Source organism: Lepidothrix coronata, unplaced genomic scaffold (assembly GCF_001604755.1).
Source record: "Lepidothrix coronata isolate B3197 unplaced genomic scaffold, Lepidothrix_coronata-1.0 Scaffold89, whole genome shotgun sequence".
In the NCBI taxonomy this organism is placed as follows: domain Eukaryota; kingdom Metazoa; phylum Chordata; class Aves; order Passeriformes; family Pipridae; genus Lepidothrix; species Lepidothrix coronata.
The window spans coordinates 1,978,338-2,000,264 of NW_016690269.1; the positions used below are offsets into that span (position 1 = coordinate 1,978,338).

Genomic DNA, 21,927 nt, shown 5'->3' on the forward strand with positions numbered 1-21,927 from the left:
ATCCCCATTATTTTTATGATGATAGCTAGGAAATATTCAAGTAGAGTGCCTACCTACAAAAAGCTGGCTGTTGAGCTGCAGGCGGATGTGTCCATCAGGAGGAGCACTGTGGGATCTCTGAGGGAGCTGATCTATCTGTAAGGAGGCCTCTTTGACGTTCCTTTCAGCCTTCACATAATGCCACTGGTTGTCGTTTAGGGCAGTGGGTGACTGCACCGTGACTTCGCTGGGTCCGTTCCCAACGTCAAATGAAAAAATCACTTCAGATGGAGCTGGAAAGGGCATAGCAATAATGGACTTTTGGATTATTTCATAGTTAATCAGGTCAGAAAATCACTAAGTAGCAGAGGAAGCTACTTTAAGGTCTAGCCTACTATTTCATGGGCTAAGACTGATTCTGAGGAAAAGTTTACTTTGGAGGACTGCAGTTCACTCTTCACATTCACTGACAGTGAGAGCAACGACTTATCCACAGCATGGAAAGTAATCTGTTTGTGGGCCCCAAGAGAGCAGAGCAGTCAAGAAGCAGTGAGATGTGCTAGCTTTGCTATTTTTTCAGTTTGGATGAAATGTATCTCTTGTGTATTCCAATCATTCACATGAACACTATCTGAATAAAACAACACAGACAACTTGCAACAGTTTTTATATTGTCAGCTCTATGGGTACAAGAGATGGATGTATATCGCTTCACTTGAATTTGTCAAATTATTTGACAAAAATAATCACTCCAGTCGATGGCCAATTACTTCCCAAAAAGTTTTCAGAAAGCGCAACTGTTAATACAGGATAACATAATATTAGATTGTTAACTGATTGCCATTGTTAATTATATTTAAATTATCACCACTGTAATCCATCCAAGCGTCTTCTACTGTCTATTTGCCTTTGTTATTTATTCACACAGTCTCTGCAAATATCAGAGGCCAAATTTTAATGTCATTTATAGGACTATGCATACAGTGATTTAAATTTAATCTTTCTCTAAGTAACTTTCATGTTACACAGTTTTATAGTTTGCTTAGAAAATAACAACTCAATCTTTGCAGGTCAAAATAACAAGATGAGGAACATGCCAGAAACTGACGATCTGAAAATTGAGAATATTCTCTCTGAAACTTTTTCTTTCACATGTCCAAGGACAATTGTGTATAAAAACAAGTAATCTCTAAACAAGGGATTGGCATAATTTTGAATTATTTAGGATTTCATTACAGGATTATAGGTCTGAGAAGATTCCATGAATCCAAAAAAACAGGTTGCCATTTACAACATTGAATTCTGATAGAAAAGCAAAACAAATAGAAGTAGTCAAGGGAAATAGATCAGCTTCAAACAACATTTTAAGGAGGAATTTACTGAATTAGAATAAAACATTCAATAAAATAGTTTTTTCTTTTCAGCTTTTAAAAGTAGATTAGACGTTTCATAACATTTAGATCCACTTTGGCCAACCTTTAGACTGAGTAATGCCACATGTTTGCAATCCCTTAAGCCCTGAATCTTGTTGTTATAAAGTATTTTTCTATAACAGTTGAACCTGAGAGAGAAAAGTAAAATGATAAATACATAAACCATTTCAGTTATCAAATAAAATAAAGCATAATGTGCAATTTTTAAACAGAAAGACTTCTGTAATAAATGACCTTTTCTGCTTAAAAATCGACAGTTTAAACCAATAATATGAAATAAGTGATGTCTAAAACCAGTTCCTTGGTAAAATGAATTTTAGGATAAATTTGTTTTATTCAAACAAAATTGAGAGCTCAGTCTCCCTTTACTGAGGGATAAAAGAAAAAAAAAACAACAACAAACCAACCACACAGTAGGAGAACAAAAGCAACAGAAACTCCATGTGACTGGCTAAAGAGAATTTCTGCTGAATGTTACCTTCTGCAGGGAGGTCTTTGTAATCCTCTGGACACTGTTGGAGTGAAGCCTGAAAACACAAATTCTGCTTTGAACTCACCGAATGTGCCTATTAAATAGCATATCAGAATCTGATAAATAATGTTACTGTTTAGATTTTAAAGGTAACAAAACACACAATAAAGATTTTTTGAAATAACCACTGAAATGACGAATTATGTTAGTACCACTAAAAAAAAAATTAATATAATCTTGAAAAAAAAGGGAATTAATAGCAGAAGTTCCACAGAGGAAGGCACAAATAACAAGGATGACCATATGGTCATACACTGTAGTATCTGAACACTAACGAGAATACATCACAAAAAGTGAAAAATATAATCACCTAACCTTCTATAACATTTTAGGTGTTTCTTGCTAAAAGCAACTACACTGCAAATTTGAAAGGAATTTTGGATTTATAAGAGCTGTGATGAAACCACCTGTGGAAAGTAGGCCACAGGATGTGGAAGGATGTTGTCTGGGTTCTAGAATTGGTCATTTTGCAACAAAGGACATGGGCAAAGAGCACTTTGGTTGTTTCTTGGGCAGCGGAAGAGGATGCATCCAGGAGTTCTAGTCTGACAACAAAAATACTTTTTGGGCCCTACCTACCCCCTGGTGTTACTCAAAAATTACCCAAGCATTGCAGGGACTCTTGTGACCCTGATGCATTCAAACATAGGCAGAGCACAGCTATAGATTGGCAAAGTGGAGCGGAAGAGGTGGTCGATGGCAATCATGGGGAGTGGTCAGTGGGGAACTGTGGCTGAAACAACTCACAGGGAGCACAGCCACAGAGAAACCATTCAGAGCATTGGGTGTGACATCCTGTGCAGAAGCAGAAAGTGGTTACAAAGCAATAATGCAACAGAATGCAAAATCCAAGCACTTTCTGTAAAGGAAACAACTGAATTCCACTCATCCCAGGGAAAAGGTTACTAATTTGGGCACACACAGGCCATCAGCAGTTGCATATTGGACTCTTCTGAACTATTCCCAAAGCAACTGCTGAAGCCCAACCAAATCAATACACCAGTGTTCCCAACTCTCATTAAATTTGTTTAACTCATTGGAAATAAACTCTCGATAAACATTCAGTATAGAACACTGAGACCTTTGTCTAGAGCACATAACCTCTGGTCATACAAGTATTTAGTAGAGCATACTATTCAGAACTGAGTTGGCCTTTTTGTTTTCAACCACTTTTTTCTGCAGAAGATTACAGGAAATCAGGAAAAAATAGCTTTTTATAATTCAGTGAAAAGAAAAAAAAAGAGATCAAGTATCTTCTTTGAGACAATTCCCTTACTCTCTCTTTTAAAATACAGTTAGGATGCAACCTCCATTCTTACAACAGTGTTCTAGAATATGTACACAACACACTGCGGTCTTTTTGACTTCATAAAACCAAATGAACATCACTAAGCTTCACAATTCCTATTGAGATCTTGATCTGACCCTTTTTTGTTTGCAAAGTTAGGCTTCAAGGTCTAGAGGTCATTACTTCATAAATAAAAGAATTAGATATAAAGTTTGAGATCAATAAAAGGTTAAGAAAGGTGTTCCTAAATGCTGAATGTCAAATGTTAATGACATAATGAGTTTTAAATATTTTCTCACATCATCATCTTAAGCAGTGATACCTGACATTTACATTATTGTTATTTATTGTTACACAAATGAAAGACATTAACTTATTAAAGCAACATCAAGTGTAGGTTCGTGATTTTCACTCACATCTATTATAAAGGAGTATATGATGATGAAATCTAAATGATCCCATACAATATGAAATGTTTAATGTGGTTTTTTCTTTTTTTTTTTTGATAAAGGGATTTGTGATGGAAATGTATATTGCTCATTTCTGACCGATATTTCCCTCAGTAAAAACAGATAATTCCGGCTCCAATACAAACAATCCTACCTGTGAGTTACCTATGACATGTCTACTCAACAAATTAGGGTGTTTATGGAAGTGAAGGAGTATCTCTACATGCTATACAATGAGATAACTTTGCTTTATAAATGCTGAAAATATAGATCAGTTCAGCCTTTTGCTTTCTGTCATGCCTCACTACTCACAAGTCATATAAAACCCATAATTATACAGTAGTTTGGATGCTTATGAATGGATGGGACAAGTGACATGAGCTTGTCCATATTATTACATTATTATTCTGAAGAAAGACTTACGGTCTTTTGCCAAATGTCTGAATAAATTTAGTTTTCAGAAGGATTCCTTTAATGCTTCCATGATTTAACTGTTTATTTTGAAGATGGAAAGTCATTTGTCAGACAAGAATATCATCATTGCTTCAGGGAGTCTGCACTGAAGTGCTGACCCAGCCCAATTTTCGGTATTGCATGATGCTGAGATTATAATGCTGATCTCCTTTAAACCATTCACAGAACTTTAACAGAAGGCAGTTCATACTCTTGATAAACATGACAAAAACAACGCTGAAAACAGGGTAGTTTTCAAATATAACACTATCATTTGAGATAATGCAAAATAAATTGATTAAACATTACACAATATTCTACAGTTATGCTACCAACAGAAGAAGACAAAGTGTTTGCCTGTTTGTTTCATTAACGTAAGACATTAACATGGATAAAAAAACAAGCAAGCAGGACATTTTACTTCTTAATGAAAAAATCAATAATGTTTCTATGGTAATATTTTGCAATATAACTTACATATTTATTTGTACTCTTCTCTGGAAAACACTTGAATCTGATAACAAAATGGATATGTAAAAACAATTGAGGAACTGTCTAAAGAACTCTCAGAGTCACCCTGCAAGTACAAGACTTTTCAGCTAATGGCACATTTCAAATTAATCCAAAGCTTTATGAAACAACGCTTCAATCTTTTAAATATTCTCCCTTTTAAATAAAACCAAAATATTGAGTCAACTAAGATAAAGGTTTCATTGCACATGGGTCATCTTAGTGGATTTAGTGGGATATTTCTTTTTCTCATGCAACAAAAATTTACTTGTATGTGGAAGTATAAGGATTTGGGAATGTACAAATAAAATGAAATGACATTGAAAAAAAGAAAATAATCAGAAAGTGCCACTAGATTAGGACACTGTGCCACAGAAGGTGGCATATTGTGACTGAGTGAATCTTCCAGCAGCTGCATATAATAAAACCTGGCTTGAAAATTTGGAGGGAGAGAATCTGGCGGCAGGGATGCAGTGAACGTGGGAGGTAGGAACAGTCAGAGCATTCAGGGGCTGACTGCTGTACTCTTAGACTAAGAAACCTCTGAGACAGAAAATATCTTTGAATTATAGTGTCAGTGCTGGAGTTTTTTTGGATAATGATAAAGATCCAGTAGTAGTAGTAGAAGTAATAAAGCCAGAGAACAGTTTTGAAATACTCTCCCTTTAAGTTAATTCTAATTTAATCAAACTGAAAGCAATAATAATAATAATAACAACAGTAACCACCAACAGTCGTGTTACTTACAGTATAACTCTATCCTTATGAAGTCTTGAATTCCCAGGTTCTCTAAAAACACTCCTGAGGAAGCAGTAGTTTTAAAGAAAAATGAGACATCTGCACTGAGCTCTCCGTGGAAGGTGGGGAAATGCAGGTAGGATGTCTCCGTGTTGAAGGAAGCTGAATTCCAAAATGTTCCTGGTTGTCAAAATGAAAGATTGATAGATACAGTGTTATCTAACATTGCTAGGATAAATTTTATAACCAACAAACAGAGGAAAGAGCCCAGGTCTAAGATGAGTCTGATACCCACAGAAGCTTCCTGGTTACTCTATAAAACAAAAAGTAGGAGTACTTGGAAAAATTAGAATAAAGATGCTCAGTTCAGGCAGCCAAAAGCCTGAGTTAATAGGAAACAAAAGAAATCACATCTCAGCTAGGAATTCCGATTCTGGCCTGATGTATCCTTTCATGGAGCAAATACAACAGCTCTGAATGAAGTACTAACCTACATTACAGTAGTAGCAGCTGAGGAGCTGGGGTTGTTTTGGGTTGTTGGAGAAAAGGAGGCTCAGGAGGGACCTTATCACTCCCTTCAACTACCTGAAAGTGGTTTGTAGTGAGGCAGTTTCCAGTCTCTCCTCCCAGGCAACAAGTGACAGGATGAGAGGAAACGGCCTCAACTTTAGATATGACGGAATTGTTTTCACTGGAAGAGTTGTAAAGCCTAGGAACAGATTTCCCAGGGAAGTGGTGGACTCACCATGCATGGAAGTGTTCAAAAAATGTGTGGATATGGCATTTGAGGACATGGCTTAGTGGTGAACATAATGGTGAACATCACAGTTGGACTTTATGATCTCAAAGGTCTTTTGCTTGACAATTCTATGATTAGCCAGTATATACTAAAACAATGAGATTTTTCGTATATATTTTCTCACATAATGAGAAAAGAGTGATGTTATCCCTGTAGCCCAGTGAAGTTTTACTTCAGATATCACAAAAAATGTAGGACGTATATCCTAGTAATTACTGTAGAAGGAATTAAAATAATTACAAAGGAATCTTTTTCTTTAGTTGCCTGCAATTTAGACATTCATATACATTCTTACTTATAAGATTAAGTCAGTTTTAATCAAAAAAGGTTTGTAATATCAAGAACAGATATTTGCCTGGTTTGATTTATCTGTATGCTAGCATTCAATCATAATTTGCTAGATTCTGTTATTATTAAAAAGTTTATGTAAAATCTCTAAAAACGCCCTCCTCTAATAAGTACATAATCTTTACTTAAGGTTATAGTTGCTGAATTCTTACAGGTGTATTTGTATTTCTTTATTAAGCTATATTACTTTCTAAGTCAAATGAAGCATTTGAATGATCTTTGTAAATCAGAACGGAGTCTTTGGGGGAGGGCAGGAATAGGAAGTTTTATTTTTCCTCACTTAATTTACTGTCCTGTCTTATACAGATGTTATTTTTCTAAGCTCTGAGAATTACATAATTTTGAATGTTAAGATATTGTATCTATAAAGCAGGTTAAATATAGATCTAGGAAAAATATATTAAAAAGTAACTTATGCTGTCATAAATCAAGTTGGGAAAAGAATTTCTTCTCTTTATGGTACCTGGTTCAGTCTCTTATTTAGTTTTCTGGAACTGCCAAACACCATGTGGTTAGGAAATCAATAATATTTAGCATTTTATCCAAGCAGTAAGACTGCAGTCTCCCTATGAGTAAAAAAAGAAGATCCTGTTTGTTATAAATGATATATAAGCATATATATAATGAAAAAAATTATTTCATTTTTTAGCATATATCACCTCATTTTACCGACTTGAAACTGTAAAGTGAAAAAAGGGGCAAATAAGAAGAAGACAGATAAATTAGATATTTTCATGTTACAATACCAGTGTCTCTCAAAATTCCAGCAGGGATGGTGAGTGTTGAGGAGAGAAAATAAAGATCTTATGGCCTGAGCGATATTTTTGGTACACAGCTTTTTTTTCCACTACCTTTTCATCTCCCCCAAATAGAAATAGTCTCTAAGGGACATGACACACAAAATACTACCCATCTCTTAGGTACTGACACAGCTAAGGCACGTTGCTGTTAATCTGGAGATGCCAGTGGTGTCCTCAAAACAGCTGTAGGCTTTGTGGAGGTGACATTTAACATGCCTTGCATCTTTCCCATATTCTCCTCCTTAGAGGGATTTGGTGAAACACTTGAAAGGTACTCAGAAAGCTTCCAGCAGACTGTGCTCTTTCCTCTAAGAGCCGGTTTCTAGCCTCTGGTGCATCTTCAGGACCTTTGAATCTCATTGGAATGTCACTGTGATCGGATGTGTGCACAGTGGCAGGAATAAGGAAGCTTATTACTGTAGAAAAGGTGTCCATTGCAGATTGCAGATCCTACTAGTTTATCCTATCTACACCACTGGATTATCTAATCCTAGTTAAGCAACCAGTAGATGATTAGGATTTTGCATGTTTGACTTTGGTCTGTTCCTCCCCATCTGGCCTCTTAAACTGACCTTTAAATTATGATGTGATCATTCATTATTTGAATTATAATAGGGGGTTTTTGTCTGGTTTTTTGTTTGCATTTGGCACTGTTTTGTTTTGTGTGTGGAAAAGTGAGGGAGTGTTTTGCTTTATTCCCACTCAAAACCAAGCAGGAAGGTCATCATTAAGTTACATCTATTTGTTTTCAGTTTTGCTAAATGCAAAAATTTCCCTTTATCCAGCACAGCAGAGAGGAGGCCAAAATTGTGGAGAAGTGTGCAAAAATTGCTTCTTCTAAAGCTTTCCTCCTAACTTCAGGAAGTCTGACCAGCTGGCAACTGTTTACCTCTGAGAGTTTGTGGAGTTAACTGCCCCATCTGTATAACTACTTCCAGCTCCACTGCAGCCTAGATTAAAATACCAGAAGGGAAAACTGCAATTAAGTTCAACCTCTGATATGCCATTAAATAAAAATTTAATTTTGATTAAATTAAAAACTGTTATTTACAGAAAATTCATAAATGCCCTAACTGACAATTTGTGTATATATATGTATTCACACACACTCTGTCCATTGGCCTAGCTTCAAATCCCAACCACTGGATAATTTTCTGATTTTATCTCCTGCTTTCAACAACATTATTTGAAATTTCTTCTTCTACGAAATTCCATTTAAGTTGAACACATCACCTCAGATTTTGCCCAAGCTCAGCAAAGAGATTAAGAGGCTTTCACTAGAAACATGTATCTCAACTTCTTTAACCTAACATTTTCTTTATATGTTGCAAAGCTCTAATCATAGACTTGATTATTCAGGAAGCTGCAAAGAGGATCAAAATATTGTTGATTAGACTGAGGTTAGGACAAATATAAACTAATAACAAATAATAATGGAAAGCTAAATAAGAGGAAGAAGTGAATACTTATGCTATTCAGAGTTAGACATGCCCTAATTTCTCAGGCTACCGCAGAGAGATGAAACAGATTTTTTTTTTCTAAACTTAGAAACTTACTTTGTTGCTTTAACTACAATATCACTTATGACTGGTTGATGCAGTTAGTTGTTGTTATATCCAAAGCTCACATTAGTTGTTTTTTTTTTTTTTCATTTAAATGCCACACTGAGAACTCATGTTGAATGGATTATCTGCTTGCATTTACATCCTTGAGCTGTCATTTTGCAGCTGAATTTCTTAATTTCCTTTATTTTTGTAATTCAACCAAGTATAAAATACTCCATCTAAACCTTACTAGAGTCCATGAGTCTCACTCACCGGTATTATCTTTATCTTTATCTTATCTTTATCTTTATCTTTATCTTTATCTTTATCTTTATCTTTATCTTTATCTTTATCTTTATCTTTATCTTTATCTTTATTTAATATAAAGTCATGCTGAATGATACATTATCCTTACCTTTTGTTGTACTATCCTTATTTATTCAGATCCATATCACCAATTTTATTTTGGGCCCAAGAATCAGTCTGATGCTGACAGAGTATAACTACCCATTTATTACACATAATTTTGACACAGTAGCTTTCCTTCATTGTTTTTAGTTTATTTATATATTTATTTATTCATATATTTATTTATTTATACTTACTGAAAATTTGTAGCAATAAATCAGACTATGTCCACTCAGTTCTTGTAATGAAAACAACAAGAACAAAAAACACCCAACACAGAAGTTGTTTTTTTGCATGTCTACTCATACTAACTAACTCTATGGGAATTTAATCAACATCTGGGTTTTTCTTGAAAAATGACAGAAATAACGAAGATAACTCTTTCTTTTTTTCATGAAGACCCTAGGATTTCTGTATATTAAGGTACCAAAGGCTTCTTTCATCCTCAGAGGCTTTAAAACCTTTCCTATTACCCTGCTCAGTTGATATACAGTAATGTGAATCTTAACTTCCATTATATTTAGATATATTTTTCAGTCTGACACCAGCAGTCCTGCCATACAATTAATTAATTAATCATATTGTATGGTACAGCAGAAAAGGGATTGCAGAAATGAATCCTTAATGAATCAGTAATATATTTTAAAGATGACAGAAATGCATAAGTGCTACTCATCTGTGTGGTGCTGTGTCACTATTGACTGTTTCTTTAAATGGCCATATTCTTCCAGAATATCTTTCCTACTTTCATTTCACATTGGCACACTATAAATACAGTTAGCAAACGTTATCACAAATGTTGAGAAAAAAAATCACTAACATCTGAATGTAACTTTTATAACTTTATAAAATAAACTATACTTGTATTGCTTTTGCTGTTTTTCTTATAGAAGGCCACCCTTTCCTGCCTTGCTGTACCAAATATGGCATAGTTTTCTATCAGTATGTAACATAATTAAATGAAGAGATCAGTCCATAAAACCAAAAATAAAGAAGCCAGATACAGTAATGGAATGTTAAATAAAAGAATGAAAATAAAAAATGTGCAATGACAAACAGGCAACTTCTTCTGGACTGCATTCAAGTTATGGCACATGACTTTTCAGAAGTACCTAAATAAGTGACTCTAACTTGGAAACTTAGGGGAGTGCACATTTTAAGAAAATTCTCTAAGCAAATGTCCTACAAGGAGTAGATTATTGATAAAATGAGAATTTATGATCTTTTAATTTTGAATCATTTAATCTTCTCCCCCATGGTATGCTAATCAGTTATTCTGAAGAACTTATGTCTGTCAGATAGGATAAAAACATGTTTAATAAAGGATTTCACCTGTGAAGTACAATTGTACAATTTAGTTTAAGAGAGTGATATAAGAAAAATAAGCAATAATCTCTCTGGAGAGTACTTGAATCACACTGTGAATCCAAGAATACCTATTCCACCTTGTTTGACAACACTTCTGAAAAATGAGTATTTGCTACTAGACCTCTTTTTGCATTCTTCACCTATCTAAAGGTAAATGTCATTAAAAGTACATTTAATTAGACCCCCATGGGTGTCTGCAACCTCAAGTTAGCAAAAAAATTTAAAAAATCTTAATAATGATTTGCTTTCTTCCTGCAGCTTCAAATTGCTGCTAGAAGGACTGGTCTGGCAAGAGGGTTTAGATTCATCAGTTTTGTCTAGTTCTGCATTTAACATGTAGAACTCAGAAACTACTGCAAGTCACAGCTTTTTACATTTACTATAAAACTGAACATCAAAGAAAATGTTCATTATAAAATCTACTGCCGATACACAAAGACTTTTGGGAAAAAATCCAGTAAATCATATACACAGTGTATTTATTGTAATATGCAATATATAATTATATATGAGGAAATATATTAAGATATTTTAATACAGTATAAATATTACATTTATATGTCACTGGTTGCCTGGAAGAAGAGGCCACCTGGGAGAAGAGGTAAACCCACACCTGGTTACACCCTCCTGTCAGGGAGTTGTAGAGAGTAATGAGGTCTCCCCTGAGCCTCCTTTTTTCCAGGCTAAACAACCCCAGCTCCCTCAGCTGCTCCTCATGGGACTTACCTCTAGACCTTCTACCACCTTCATTGCCCTTCTCTGGACTATGTATATCATGCTATTAAATAATTATAGAGTATGATCATTTCATAATATGATTAATATATTATTATTAATATACATGATATAAGAGACAAGTGATGCAATATGTAACAAATTATATGATAACATATTTATATATTTTATTATATATGCTCATATAATTCCTCTCAACAGATTGTACTTTGTTTTTATGTCAAAATTCTATGATTTTACATCTGTTTTCCTTCAGAAATTCTGTGTTGTTTTCTTAGTTTGTCCTTATCTCCCCAAATACATCATCTCTTACTATCTCTATGATATGGTGGCAGAAAAGTTGCATTATTGCTGCAGTTACTAAACAATTAAAACTATTCCTCTTTTTTCAAGGTATTCGCTGCATTACCATTAATTATTATATTCTCCTAACTTTTGATTACAGCAGCAAACACAGAACTCTACTCAATAGTTTATTATTGATCATAAACCAAATATGTTTTCTTTGCCATTGAAGGTGGAAATCGATGAAAATCAGAAGTATCATCGCAAATCTTTCATAAGGTATCAGTTTTGTTCCAGCTGCCACGTCCTTTAAATTATTTCTTCACTCATGGTATTTTTCTGGTTGCCACATATATATATTCAGGATGTAAAGTCTGAGCTATTGTGTAAATTTATAAACATTTTCTAATGGAATTCAGGAGTAGAATTGATATGGGAGCATGGAATGGGGTGATAGGGTTGGAGAATGTGTGTAGTTACTATGCTAAGGGTAAAGGAATATGGGCTGCTGCTTCTAAATCTACTTCTACTGTATAACTACTTATAAAGCTTACAAAAATTAGAAAAAAACAAAAACAAAACAGATGGATTAATCTCCCATAGTATGATTTTCCTAGCTGCATAAATATTCATAATGTTTCGTGATGGAGGCACACATTCATAATGTTTTGTGAAGGGTGTGTTCCCAGGATATGGGAGCCAGTTATGAACTCACCTTCATGCAGTACTTTATTCATAACTCAATTCATATTGCATAAAACCAAAATATCTGTTTGAAAATTATAATAATAACATTTTTTTTTGTCTTCACTATCGACGTGCATCACGGAAAATACATTTTTACAATCCTCCCCTGGTTTGCACGGGATTATGGCATTTCCTTTTCTGATTATAAAAAGAACTGGGTGAAAGTTTTACAGAAGAAATCTCTCCTAGGCTTCTAGCAAATAACATTTAAAATTTATTGCAGTCAAAACACACTGTTTAGGAAAACTCTGCAGTTGTTACTTACTGTCACCACGACAAAGCAAAGGCCCCAGTTTGTAAGCTGCTTCAGAATTTGGTCTGTCAGTGTCTGTGATCACAATTTCAGTTACTGGTAGATGCTCCTTGTAGGAAAGGAAGCCAGTGTCATTAGTCCTGAAAAGGTAAAAATGAAAGCCACAGCTCTCCTAAATGTTTCCAATAAATTTTTCAGTATCACTGATGCATTGTTGGGGAAAAGGAAAGATATTCCGAATTTAAAAGTGCTGCATAAATGTATGTTTGGTACAAACAACCCTGAATAGAAATGTGTGCTTTGGTATTGATACTGTGCTCATTTGGCATTACTGAAAGAATTGCATAGGAAGTGGGCAGTTTTATGGTTGTGCTTGTTTGCTTGAGCATGAGAAAAGTCTTCTTGACATAAATAGGTACCTGACTGGCTGCCTAAGTCAATGAATTTGCTCATGTCAGTAACTTTAAGTTGCTGAGGACATATTATATTTATAACTGACTGCCTCATCACTATGGACTATTTAATGGCTTAACATAATTTCCAAGTCTACCTTTCTTTTTTTAACTTTTTTTTTTTGCCCTGACAAAAGTTTAAAAAATCAAATAGAAATGTAAGAAGTCATGCTGAGTGTACAGGAAAAGCAGCAAAATTTTTAAATTTTTAGGACCGGATTCTTAAAAAAATAATCTCTTTCATGCTAGACTTCTAGAGACTTAAAGATTTTGACTATTCAAACAAGAAGTTTTAGATTTAAATATGTATCCAATCTATGAAACAAGATAGGTTTCACTATAAAAACAAGCTATAGAAACCATATTTCCAAAACCACAAGGTGTAACTGGTTTTCTAAGCTCAGAATGCATCTCAAACAAGCATAACTTCTACTAGTTTTTTGCTCCTATGAACAGTTTTTAGTCAAATGATTATAACCAGTAGTCTCTAGGGAACCAAATCCAAGACTGGTAACAAGTACCAAAACAAAACTCTCTTTACACATAAACTCTTTAACACTGGAGTCACTGGGATAATCTCCACTTAAAAATGTCAAAAGTGGATACAAACAGAAATATAAACCCAGAGTCATTATATTTTTAATGTAATACATTCATCAACATCAGCAATTTACTCACAGTGGCTATAGTATATATATATAAAGTATATATATATACATACATAAAAATATATATATAAATTATCCATATATATAAAGACCTATTTATTTACAAATATGTTACCATTATAAATTAACCCATGTATGTGAGCATATATTAAATGAATGACAAAACTGAGCAAGAATATATGACATGTACGAGCAACTATTCCAAATTTTGTTTCAAAATGCACTCGTCTTCTAACACTTCTCTTTCTGTTGGGAATCAAATACTGTTTTTATTTTTGTAAAGTATAACAAAGGGAAATTTTTAGTGTTCTGTGTGTTTCTTTAATCTCTTTATTGGAACAAGCATTGCAGATATCGCTCTGTGAGTTTTACTGCAAATGCAAATTCTTTTCTCCAGAAACTTTTGAAGCTTTTTAAAGAATTGTTCTTTGACTAACCCTTTGTTGTATTTTCATTTCTGAACCTGCTCATGCTGAGAGAACAAGCATTTTCCAACCAAATTCACTAGTTGCTCCTCTAAAGGAAAGGTGGATATCTAGCTTGAGAAGAAAATTATGTATTGCTTTATTTTGCACACATGGAGATGCTCATAAGCACCTTCCTTACATATTTCCACTTTCAAGAAACAGATGCTGATGCACTTTTTAAAATGCATTTAGTAACATACTCACTGAATTTGATTTATATAAGTTAAATAGACTTCCAAATTTAAGAGCTTAAAAGTTTCTTCTACAGAAGAACTTCCACTTGAAAAGTGCCTCTGCTTTATAAAGTCCTGCACTGCCCTGGAGCTATTGTTGAAAAAGTTGTATCTAACCCCCTTAAATGAATAGTCAGGTTCAGATTTGGCATTGTAACAAGAACTCATCTCTTATATATTACTTATTTGAATGGGATCATAAATGATATTAGAGAATTTCCAGCACAACTGGAAGACCTACATTCCTGAAACCCTTCCATCCCCTTAGAATACACTTCCACGAGTCCTTTGCTTTGCAGATAATGAGGGTGTTAATTTTAATTATCTAAGTTGTAGATGGAAAAAAGGGTGTAAAAAGTCTAAAATTAAAAGTGTAGCTAAAAATTATGTTAAAAATTATGCTAAAAAATAACCTTTTTTCCCCCAGAACTCTTTATTTTAGCTTTAATTACTTTCAGGATTCTAAAAAAACCTGAAGTTGTGCTAAAGACTGAGCTAATGTCTTAATGTATAACCCGTAATGTACTAAGAGACTAGAAAGTATCCGTACAAAATTAAACTTTCCCCAGAATTCAGAGTGAAAGTATCAGCAATAATACCTAATGTACACAGCAATAATTTTGTGAAAAATTATGTTGTATAGTAAAGAAACAGGTGACACTATGGCAACTTAGATTTCCAGCTGCCTCTGGATTATAAATTTACCAAGGCCTGTGTATTTTCTTTATTTACTTTTCACAAAGAAAATAAGCAACAGTAAAAAGTTACCATTCATCCCTGTCAGCATCACAGTTGCAGGAATGCTGGGAATCGATGCAGCTTCCCTCTAATCCACAAGCACACTTTTGGACAGCAGGCAGTGAACCTCCCCAGTAAGTATGAGTTTCATTGGTTCTTCCAATCCACCAGCTCAGTGGCATCCCATCTAAAAAGCATGTTAGAGAAAATCAATGTCCAGTCTTGTCTCCTACTTCTCTCATTTTAACCTTTTCCCAAAGGTTAAGGAGACAAAAATCCCTGCTCAAATCCAGAACCTTTAAATGACCGTGGGAATATATAAAAAAAATTACCACCTTTACTTGGTAAGTAATTATTAACTTTAGTTTTTCATTATCACATATTAAATGGTTGACACAGGTTTTTGCTTGCATTAGTGAAAAGGGAACTCACAGCACCTAGCTCAGTCAGGCATAATATTAGAATAATTTATCTAGGCAGTCCATTTATGTAATTCATTTTAAAATGGTTCATGAAAGAGGAGATACCATCATCCTAAAAATCAGGGTAGTTTATATTCCCAGGTAAAGATCCATTTCAGATCTTGGAACTACCAGCAACAGAATGTAGAGACACACATAAATGGTCTCATCCCACTACCAAGAGTACTCCAGAGTACTACTGCCCACATCTGTGATGAACATTAAGCAGCTGAATAGTGATGTTAATTAGAAATACCCAAAGAGAGCTGTTGTCATAAACAGCAGATTCAGACTTTATGTACTCAGAGACAGCAGAAATAATGTTAAAGCTGCTCCCATAAGCAAGGTGACATATGTGGTGAGCAGAAGTGAGGTTTCCCAGGACTGTTACCTCTCTCTGTGGTGCATCCAGTCAGCACTGTTTGCAGTAAAGTGATAAAACTGGATGTTTCCTTAATGTCACAGTACTGCAGAATAAACCTAAAGATACTGCCAAGCAAGCATAGCAAGAGAGTAAATACCTACAGAACAGAAGATAGCTAAAAGATGTGAAGCATAAAGATAAACCACCTCAAATGAGCCAGAAGAAGGGTGATAGATGCATGAAAGTCAAGGCCTGAGAAGAAATCAGGCACTGTCAAATTATAGCATTTCTTATGGAGGCACTTCTTTTTGATTTTGTCAGAGCTCCAAGTTTTCAGCAGCAGGCCGCCGTGAAGAAGGCGGAATTTATTCTGGTCTCAACTTCACTCCCAACTGCCACTGCTTATTAAACCTGGCTGCTAGATAAGACCTCTGTTAGGCTGACAATCTTTCAGATGGTAAACATATTGACTGCATTCATTACCACACAACTGTGGGCCCAGCAGGCCAAAAAACACCGTGAGCAGTTTTTGGAAAAGTCAAAACTCGCATAATGGCATCAATGTCCAATATCAGTGTTTGTGTTTGCAAACCACCACAGGAGGAAGAAAACCCGGAGAGAGTTTATAAATAATTTATCAGACAACACTTTAAAAAGGTTCCAACAACTAAGGCTGTAAAAAGCAGAACGTTTCTGCTGCTTCAACAGCGTACTTTATATTGTAGTCATGAATTAGCATTCCCAGTCTTGCACTAGGGACATTGGGGTGTGTTTAAGAGCTGGTCTCAGTTATTTGATCATACAGCAGGGTGAGGAGAGAGTATTTATTGAAATGCTGTGAGTTCATACTTATTAGCTCAGATTGTTTTCCCTGCCTTGGCAGAAAGTACTGCCTAAACAGAAGTAAGCCATTAATTAAAATGGTTAGAGATTTCTTCATAATGATCACATAAATGTATTAACAAGTGACTTCTTTAATGAGATCATTTGCAAATGCTCTCCAGGCTGATTGACTATAATGCATTCTTAAAATATAGCCAGTTAAAAATTATTATGTAGACTGTATATTCCAAAAAGTATTCAATGTAACCATCATCAACTTTTGTACCTGTCAGGTACAAAATTTCCTAGTGGAAATTATGAATAACAGAAGTTGGAGGGATTAAACTGTGTTTAAATGAAGAATGATTTTAGAAAATCCATAGAACTCTCAAACAACTTTCCTATGTCTATTTACTTCTAGCATTCAAAACTAAATTTTAGATGACTTATCACAATTGACTGCTTGCACTATTTCAATACATTTATTTTAGCCTATTTATGTGTATATTATAAATATGCACCTATATATAGTATAAATGGCATAACAATATACATAGCATATTATTTTACCTTACTCATGAGCAATCTCTTTACATTAAAAAAATAAAAAAAAATAAAAAAATCTTGAAACTCTCTGCTTGAAGTAAACCAGGCTTTTGAACATAGGTTTAATTGGAGCCCACAGGTAAAAGGAAGGCTTAGTGGGACATCTTAAGCAGTAGGTTCATTTTTTTGCTGTGGAGGTGCTTTGAAACAGATAACCTGCCAAGAGTGAATAATACCCTAAGAAGTCCAGAGATATCCCTGGTATAATTGGGGAGAAAGAATACATAATAAAAGAGTTTAGAGACAGAACCAGAGAGTGCTTCATTCAGAAGCCTTCTTTCTACTTAGTAGGAAAGAATGCCAAGAAATCAATTTTAGCAGTTTCAGAGTTTCTGGTGAACGAGTCAAACAATTTCACTTATCTTTCACTTTTCAAAAAACATTAAACAATGATGTTTTACCTCCACATTATTTGGAGTACTTAGAATGGATGTTACAAGTATAGTCTTTTAATAGCAGCTCTGTCAGTGAGAGTTAAGATTTAAGTAGACTACATAAATTCAGTTTTATTTAAGTAGATCAGAGGATCTCTTTTCTTCAAATAGTTATAATTTTGTCAATAACCCACATTTTAATTATTGAGCTTTTTTATGAATGTTTATATTGGGCAGTGGAAGTTCAATGTTATTGATGCTTTTTATCAAGTACTCACAATATGCACATTAACTGTGCACATTAACTTCTGCTGGTATTTATGCATTAATTTGTGTTCCTTTAAGAAGATATTTCCTCAGTAATTCCTTCATTAAAATTAAAAAATCCCTGGAAAACAGAACAAGAGGAGGTCTGTTAATAACATTCTATGTTCATTTAAAAGCCTTACTACAGAAATTAACTTTGAGAACTTAATTCTCTGAAAGAAGATCATCCTAAATTCACTTTTTTGTTTTTTCTTGTTCAAATATCTCTTGGCAACTTAAAGGAATCCGAGTGCTAGATATCAGAATTAGTTCAGAAGTAGTGGCAAAATGCCAGAGTGTTGTTTAGAAATAAATATCCTTCACAGATGGGAAAATAAAATGGACTATGCAACATAAAGAGATTTGTGTGCTTTTACTCACCTGGCTTATCTAAGAGCCTCGACTTTTTGCAGTAGTAAGCAAGCTCCTGTTCACAGTGCTCTGCTTGGTTAATTGTAGCCTGGAGCTGGTCTAGGCTGGCAGAGTATTTGAAAAACACAGTGTGTGGGTTCTCTCGATTGGCACTTTTGACTCTGGTTAGGTTGGTGCTGTTGTGCTGTATAATTGTCCACGTCGCATCTTTCAGAACACATGTGGAGAGTAATAAAGAACGAGAAGCAGTTGAAGAAGTTGGTAATGGGAAGAGAATGCGTGATGAAATCAGAAAAAACAAACTTTAAGGTGACTTGTTTGATCACAAAAAGTGCTTCGGGGCACGTGAAACAGAGACATAAATCACTAAGCAAAAATGAAAACAATTAATCGTGGTTTCTATTTACAGGTAGATTATTGCACCATGATTGTAACAGGTATTCAACTAGTTATGATTATTAAATAAAGAAGGAGCAAGTGAAGACACCCAAATATTTGTCTCAGAAATAAAACATTGTTGACTCAGTAAATCACAGTGAAAGAATAGAAAGAAATAACACTTGGTACTGTTACTTTTCCCCACTTAAATAATGCATAAAACAACACCAGATTCTGTCCCAGAATCTAACTACATTACATATATCCTTGTAACTTGGATTAATGTATTGTGTATGAAGCATTTTCTATTATACAAAAGCAGCTTGCATACACTGTATTTACTGTAAAACGGAGATTATATGAAGTTGAGTAATTCTAAAATTAAAAAATCTAAAATTAAACAGTAGTCATTACGAAGGCTCATTCATTCTTCTGTTTTATGCTTTTGCCAAGCACCTTCTTCCGTGCACAGGAAAGAGCTGAGCTCATTTTATTTCAGCTCCTATTTTCAAAACCTGGAACAGTCTCACTCTCCTGATGAAAAAACCCTTTTCAAGGCAGAAGTGAGCAGGCTCCCTGTTAAACCTGGTCTGGGGCAGTCAAGATTAGATTCATGGTCACCAATTCTTGCATCTTAATGGCCAACATAATTTGAAAAGGTGTGAGGAAATATTATCTCTTTAATTTGTAGTATTTGATTATAATAGCTTTGACATTCTTATAGTAGTATTTCTAACTGTTCAACAGAATTCAATTCTAACAGAATTTAACAGAATTGTATTATAATTCACCAGCTGCCTACAGGCCACAAGTGGCAGACATTATAAGACTTTTATAGAGAGGAAAGAACTGAGGGTCATTTAAAGACAAGTAGCAATCAGGAAATCTAAATGAAATATCTTTTTATCTAATTATAAATTTCGATTAAGGGTATGATTATTGTGTCAAAAAACAGATGTCTAGAAATGTAGCAGATTTAGATTTTGGTTTTTTTCGGACGCAGGTTGTTTTGTTTTGGTTTTTTTTCTGTTTGTTTTTTGTACATGTACATACACACAGACAATAAGTATATAGCTAAACACTAAATTACACCGAACATAAAAATAAAGAAAGGTTGTTAGACTCATTGTCACACCCCCAAATATACAAAGGAAAAATAGTGCACTGCAAAGTTTGGTCATCTTAGTTGGTAGTGTGGACTGTGGGCTTTTCACTCTGAAAACGATCCCCAAGAATAAAACCAGGGAATGGCACCTCCCTCCCAGTTGCCTGAAAATTGAGCCCCATGAATGTCAAAGATGAAATGTGGGCATCTGCCTTCCCTGCCTCTGGTGGGAAAAAGGGAATACCAGTCATGAGGAAACTGGGAACGAAACAAATATAGAAGATTCATCCTGTCAGGATGCATCTTGAGCTGAAGAACTGATCAATGATGTTTGCTTAATGTGGTGAATAAGGAGTGACTGAGGAAAACAGCAACAGCTGTTCACGGACACATAAGGATAAATCAGACACTACACTGTACCTTGGAGAGTTATACCCACTTGAAAAAATTGTCATTTTTTTGCCATGATTCTTTGGGCTCTTTTAGTCTCATAGGACACTAGGATATTTCTTTTTAAGAGCCTGTGCCAATCTGTGCTCACTGTAAGCTAGCACAGTTCACTTCAGAAGTCAGACTAGTTAAGTTACACAGACTGACTGAAATTATAAGCATCTTATTATTTCAACATAAATAATATGTTTTCTGTACATCACAGTGAAAATCAACAAATGTCACTATCAGGTACCTTCTCACGAAATAGATGTGACCATAAATTTTTCAACATTAAAAGCTTGTGGAATGGTTTCTAAGTCAAGTTCTCAACAGTTAGGGCATACCTAAATCAATACATGTAGTCTTTTAAACACCTATAGCTGTGTAAAAATGTATTTTTGTCACACAAAACCATAAAGTGTTTCCATCATTTTTTCTGGAAAGCAATTTGAATAAACAGGGGCTAAGTAAAAAGAAAAGGAAACAACACAAATCATGCAATAATAAATTTCAAAAAGCCATGTAAATGTAAGATTTGTTGAAAGGACATATATCAATACACCATATACCATACAGAGATCAAGTCATTTGTTAAAGAGCAGACTGACAACCAGCTCTGTTACCTGGAGCTTTTAATTATATAAGTGATCAGATTCAAAGAACTGGTGGCAGAGGAAGAAACAGGGTGCCTGAAAGTGAGGCTGCAAAAGTCCCACTGGTTGCATTTGTATTCTCCAAAAGCTCTCCTTGCAGTTTGAAAAATGAAATTTAACACCTATATCCCTCACAATAAAGGGTAGGTCTGAATTACAATTTTTCAGAATTCAGGCTACCAGAGGCAAACAAATCAGCAAATTTCTCATAAAACACAACTTATTTCTCATTTCCTTAAGTGTCCTCAAGAGGCTTCAACAAAGCTGCTCCCCAGAAATGAACTAGTATGACACTGTTTTCATATAGAACACGTCCCATTTATGGAAAGCACAATAGCAATGCTGTGTTAGCTTCACAGCCTGAATCCTGTTATTATTCTAATTTCTCTGCCTAATTCTTTGTCCAATATCCTGAGCTGAGGAGTCACCTTTGTTTTGTTGTGCGTGTTTACATTAAACTCGGGAGCTGCAGAGGTTCCTCACTGGACAACTCATGTTTCAGTCTAATGAGCTGCAAGTTAAGGAAGTTTATCACCTCACCTGTCATATTACAGTAGACGAGAAACGGTCCCAAGGGGCCACTTCCATCTGAATCGATACTGTAAAAGCCTGAAGTGTTCCCTCTGTGCTTATAGGCTTCACACGATTGCTCATAGATGGCTGGAAAGGAGAGCACATTCCATCACAAATGTTAGGGCATAATTTGGCATTTTATTCAGGGAATTTAAAAAAAACCAAACAAACAAAAAACCAAACCAAACAAAAAAACAAACAAAAAAAAAAAAAAAAAAAACCCAAACAAAAAAACCCCCCACAACTGACGTTGG

The 21,927-nt window shown here is 34.7% G+C and overlaps 1 protein-coding gene across 4 annotated transcripts in view; it reads right to left on the bottom strand.

Moving 5' to 3' along the window:
* Window positions 1-21,927, bottom strand: part of LOC108500363 (contactin-associated protein-like 4) — a 202,462-nt gene that overhangs the window by 19,781 nt on the left and 160,754 nt on the right. For all 4 annotated transcript variants that reach the window (XM_017821229.1, XM_017821228.1, XM_017821230.1 and 1 more), the window contains exons 12-17: window positions 21,641-21,760; window positions 18,542-18,739; window positions 15,258-15,414; window positions 12,682-12,809; window positions 5,392-5,562; window positions 54-272 (exon numbers count right to left, since the gene is read on the bottom strand). In XM_017821229.1, the coding sequence (XP_017676718.1) occupies window positions 54-272; window positions 5,392-5,562; window positions 12,682-12,809; window positions 15,258-15,414; window positions 18,542-18,739; window positions 21,641-21,760 (993 nt within the window). The remainder of the gene's footprint in view (window positions 1-53; window positions 273-5,391; window positions 5,563-12,681; window positions 12,810-15,257; window positions 15,415-18,541; window positions 18,740-21,640; window positions 21,761-21,927) is intronic.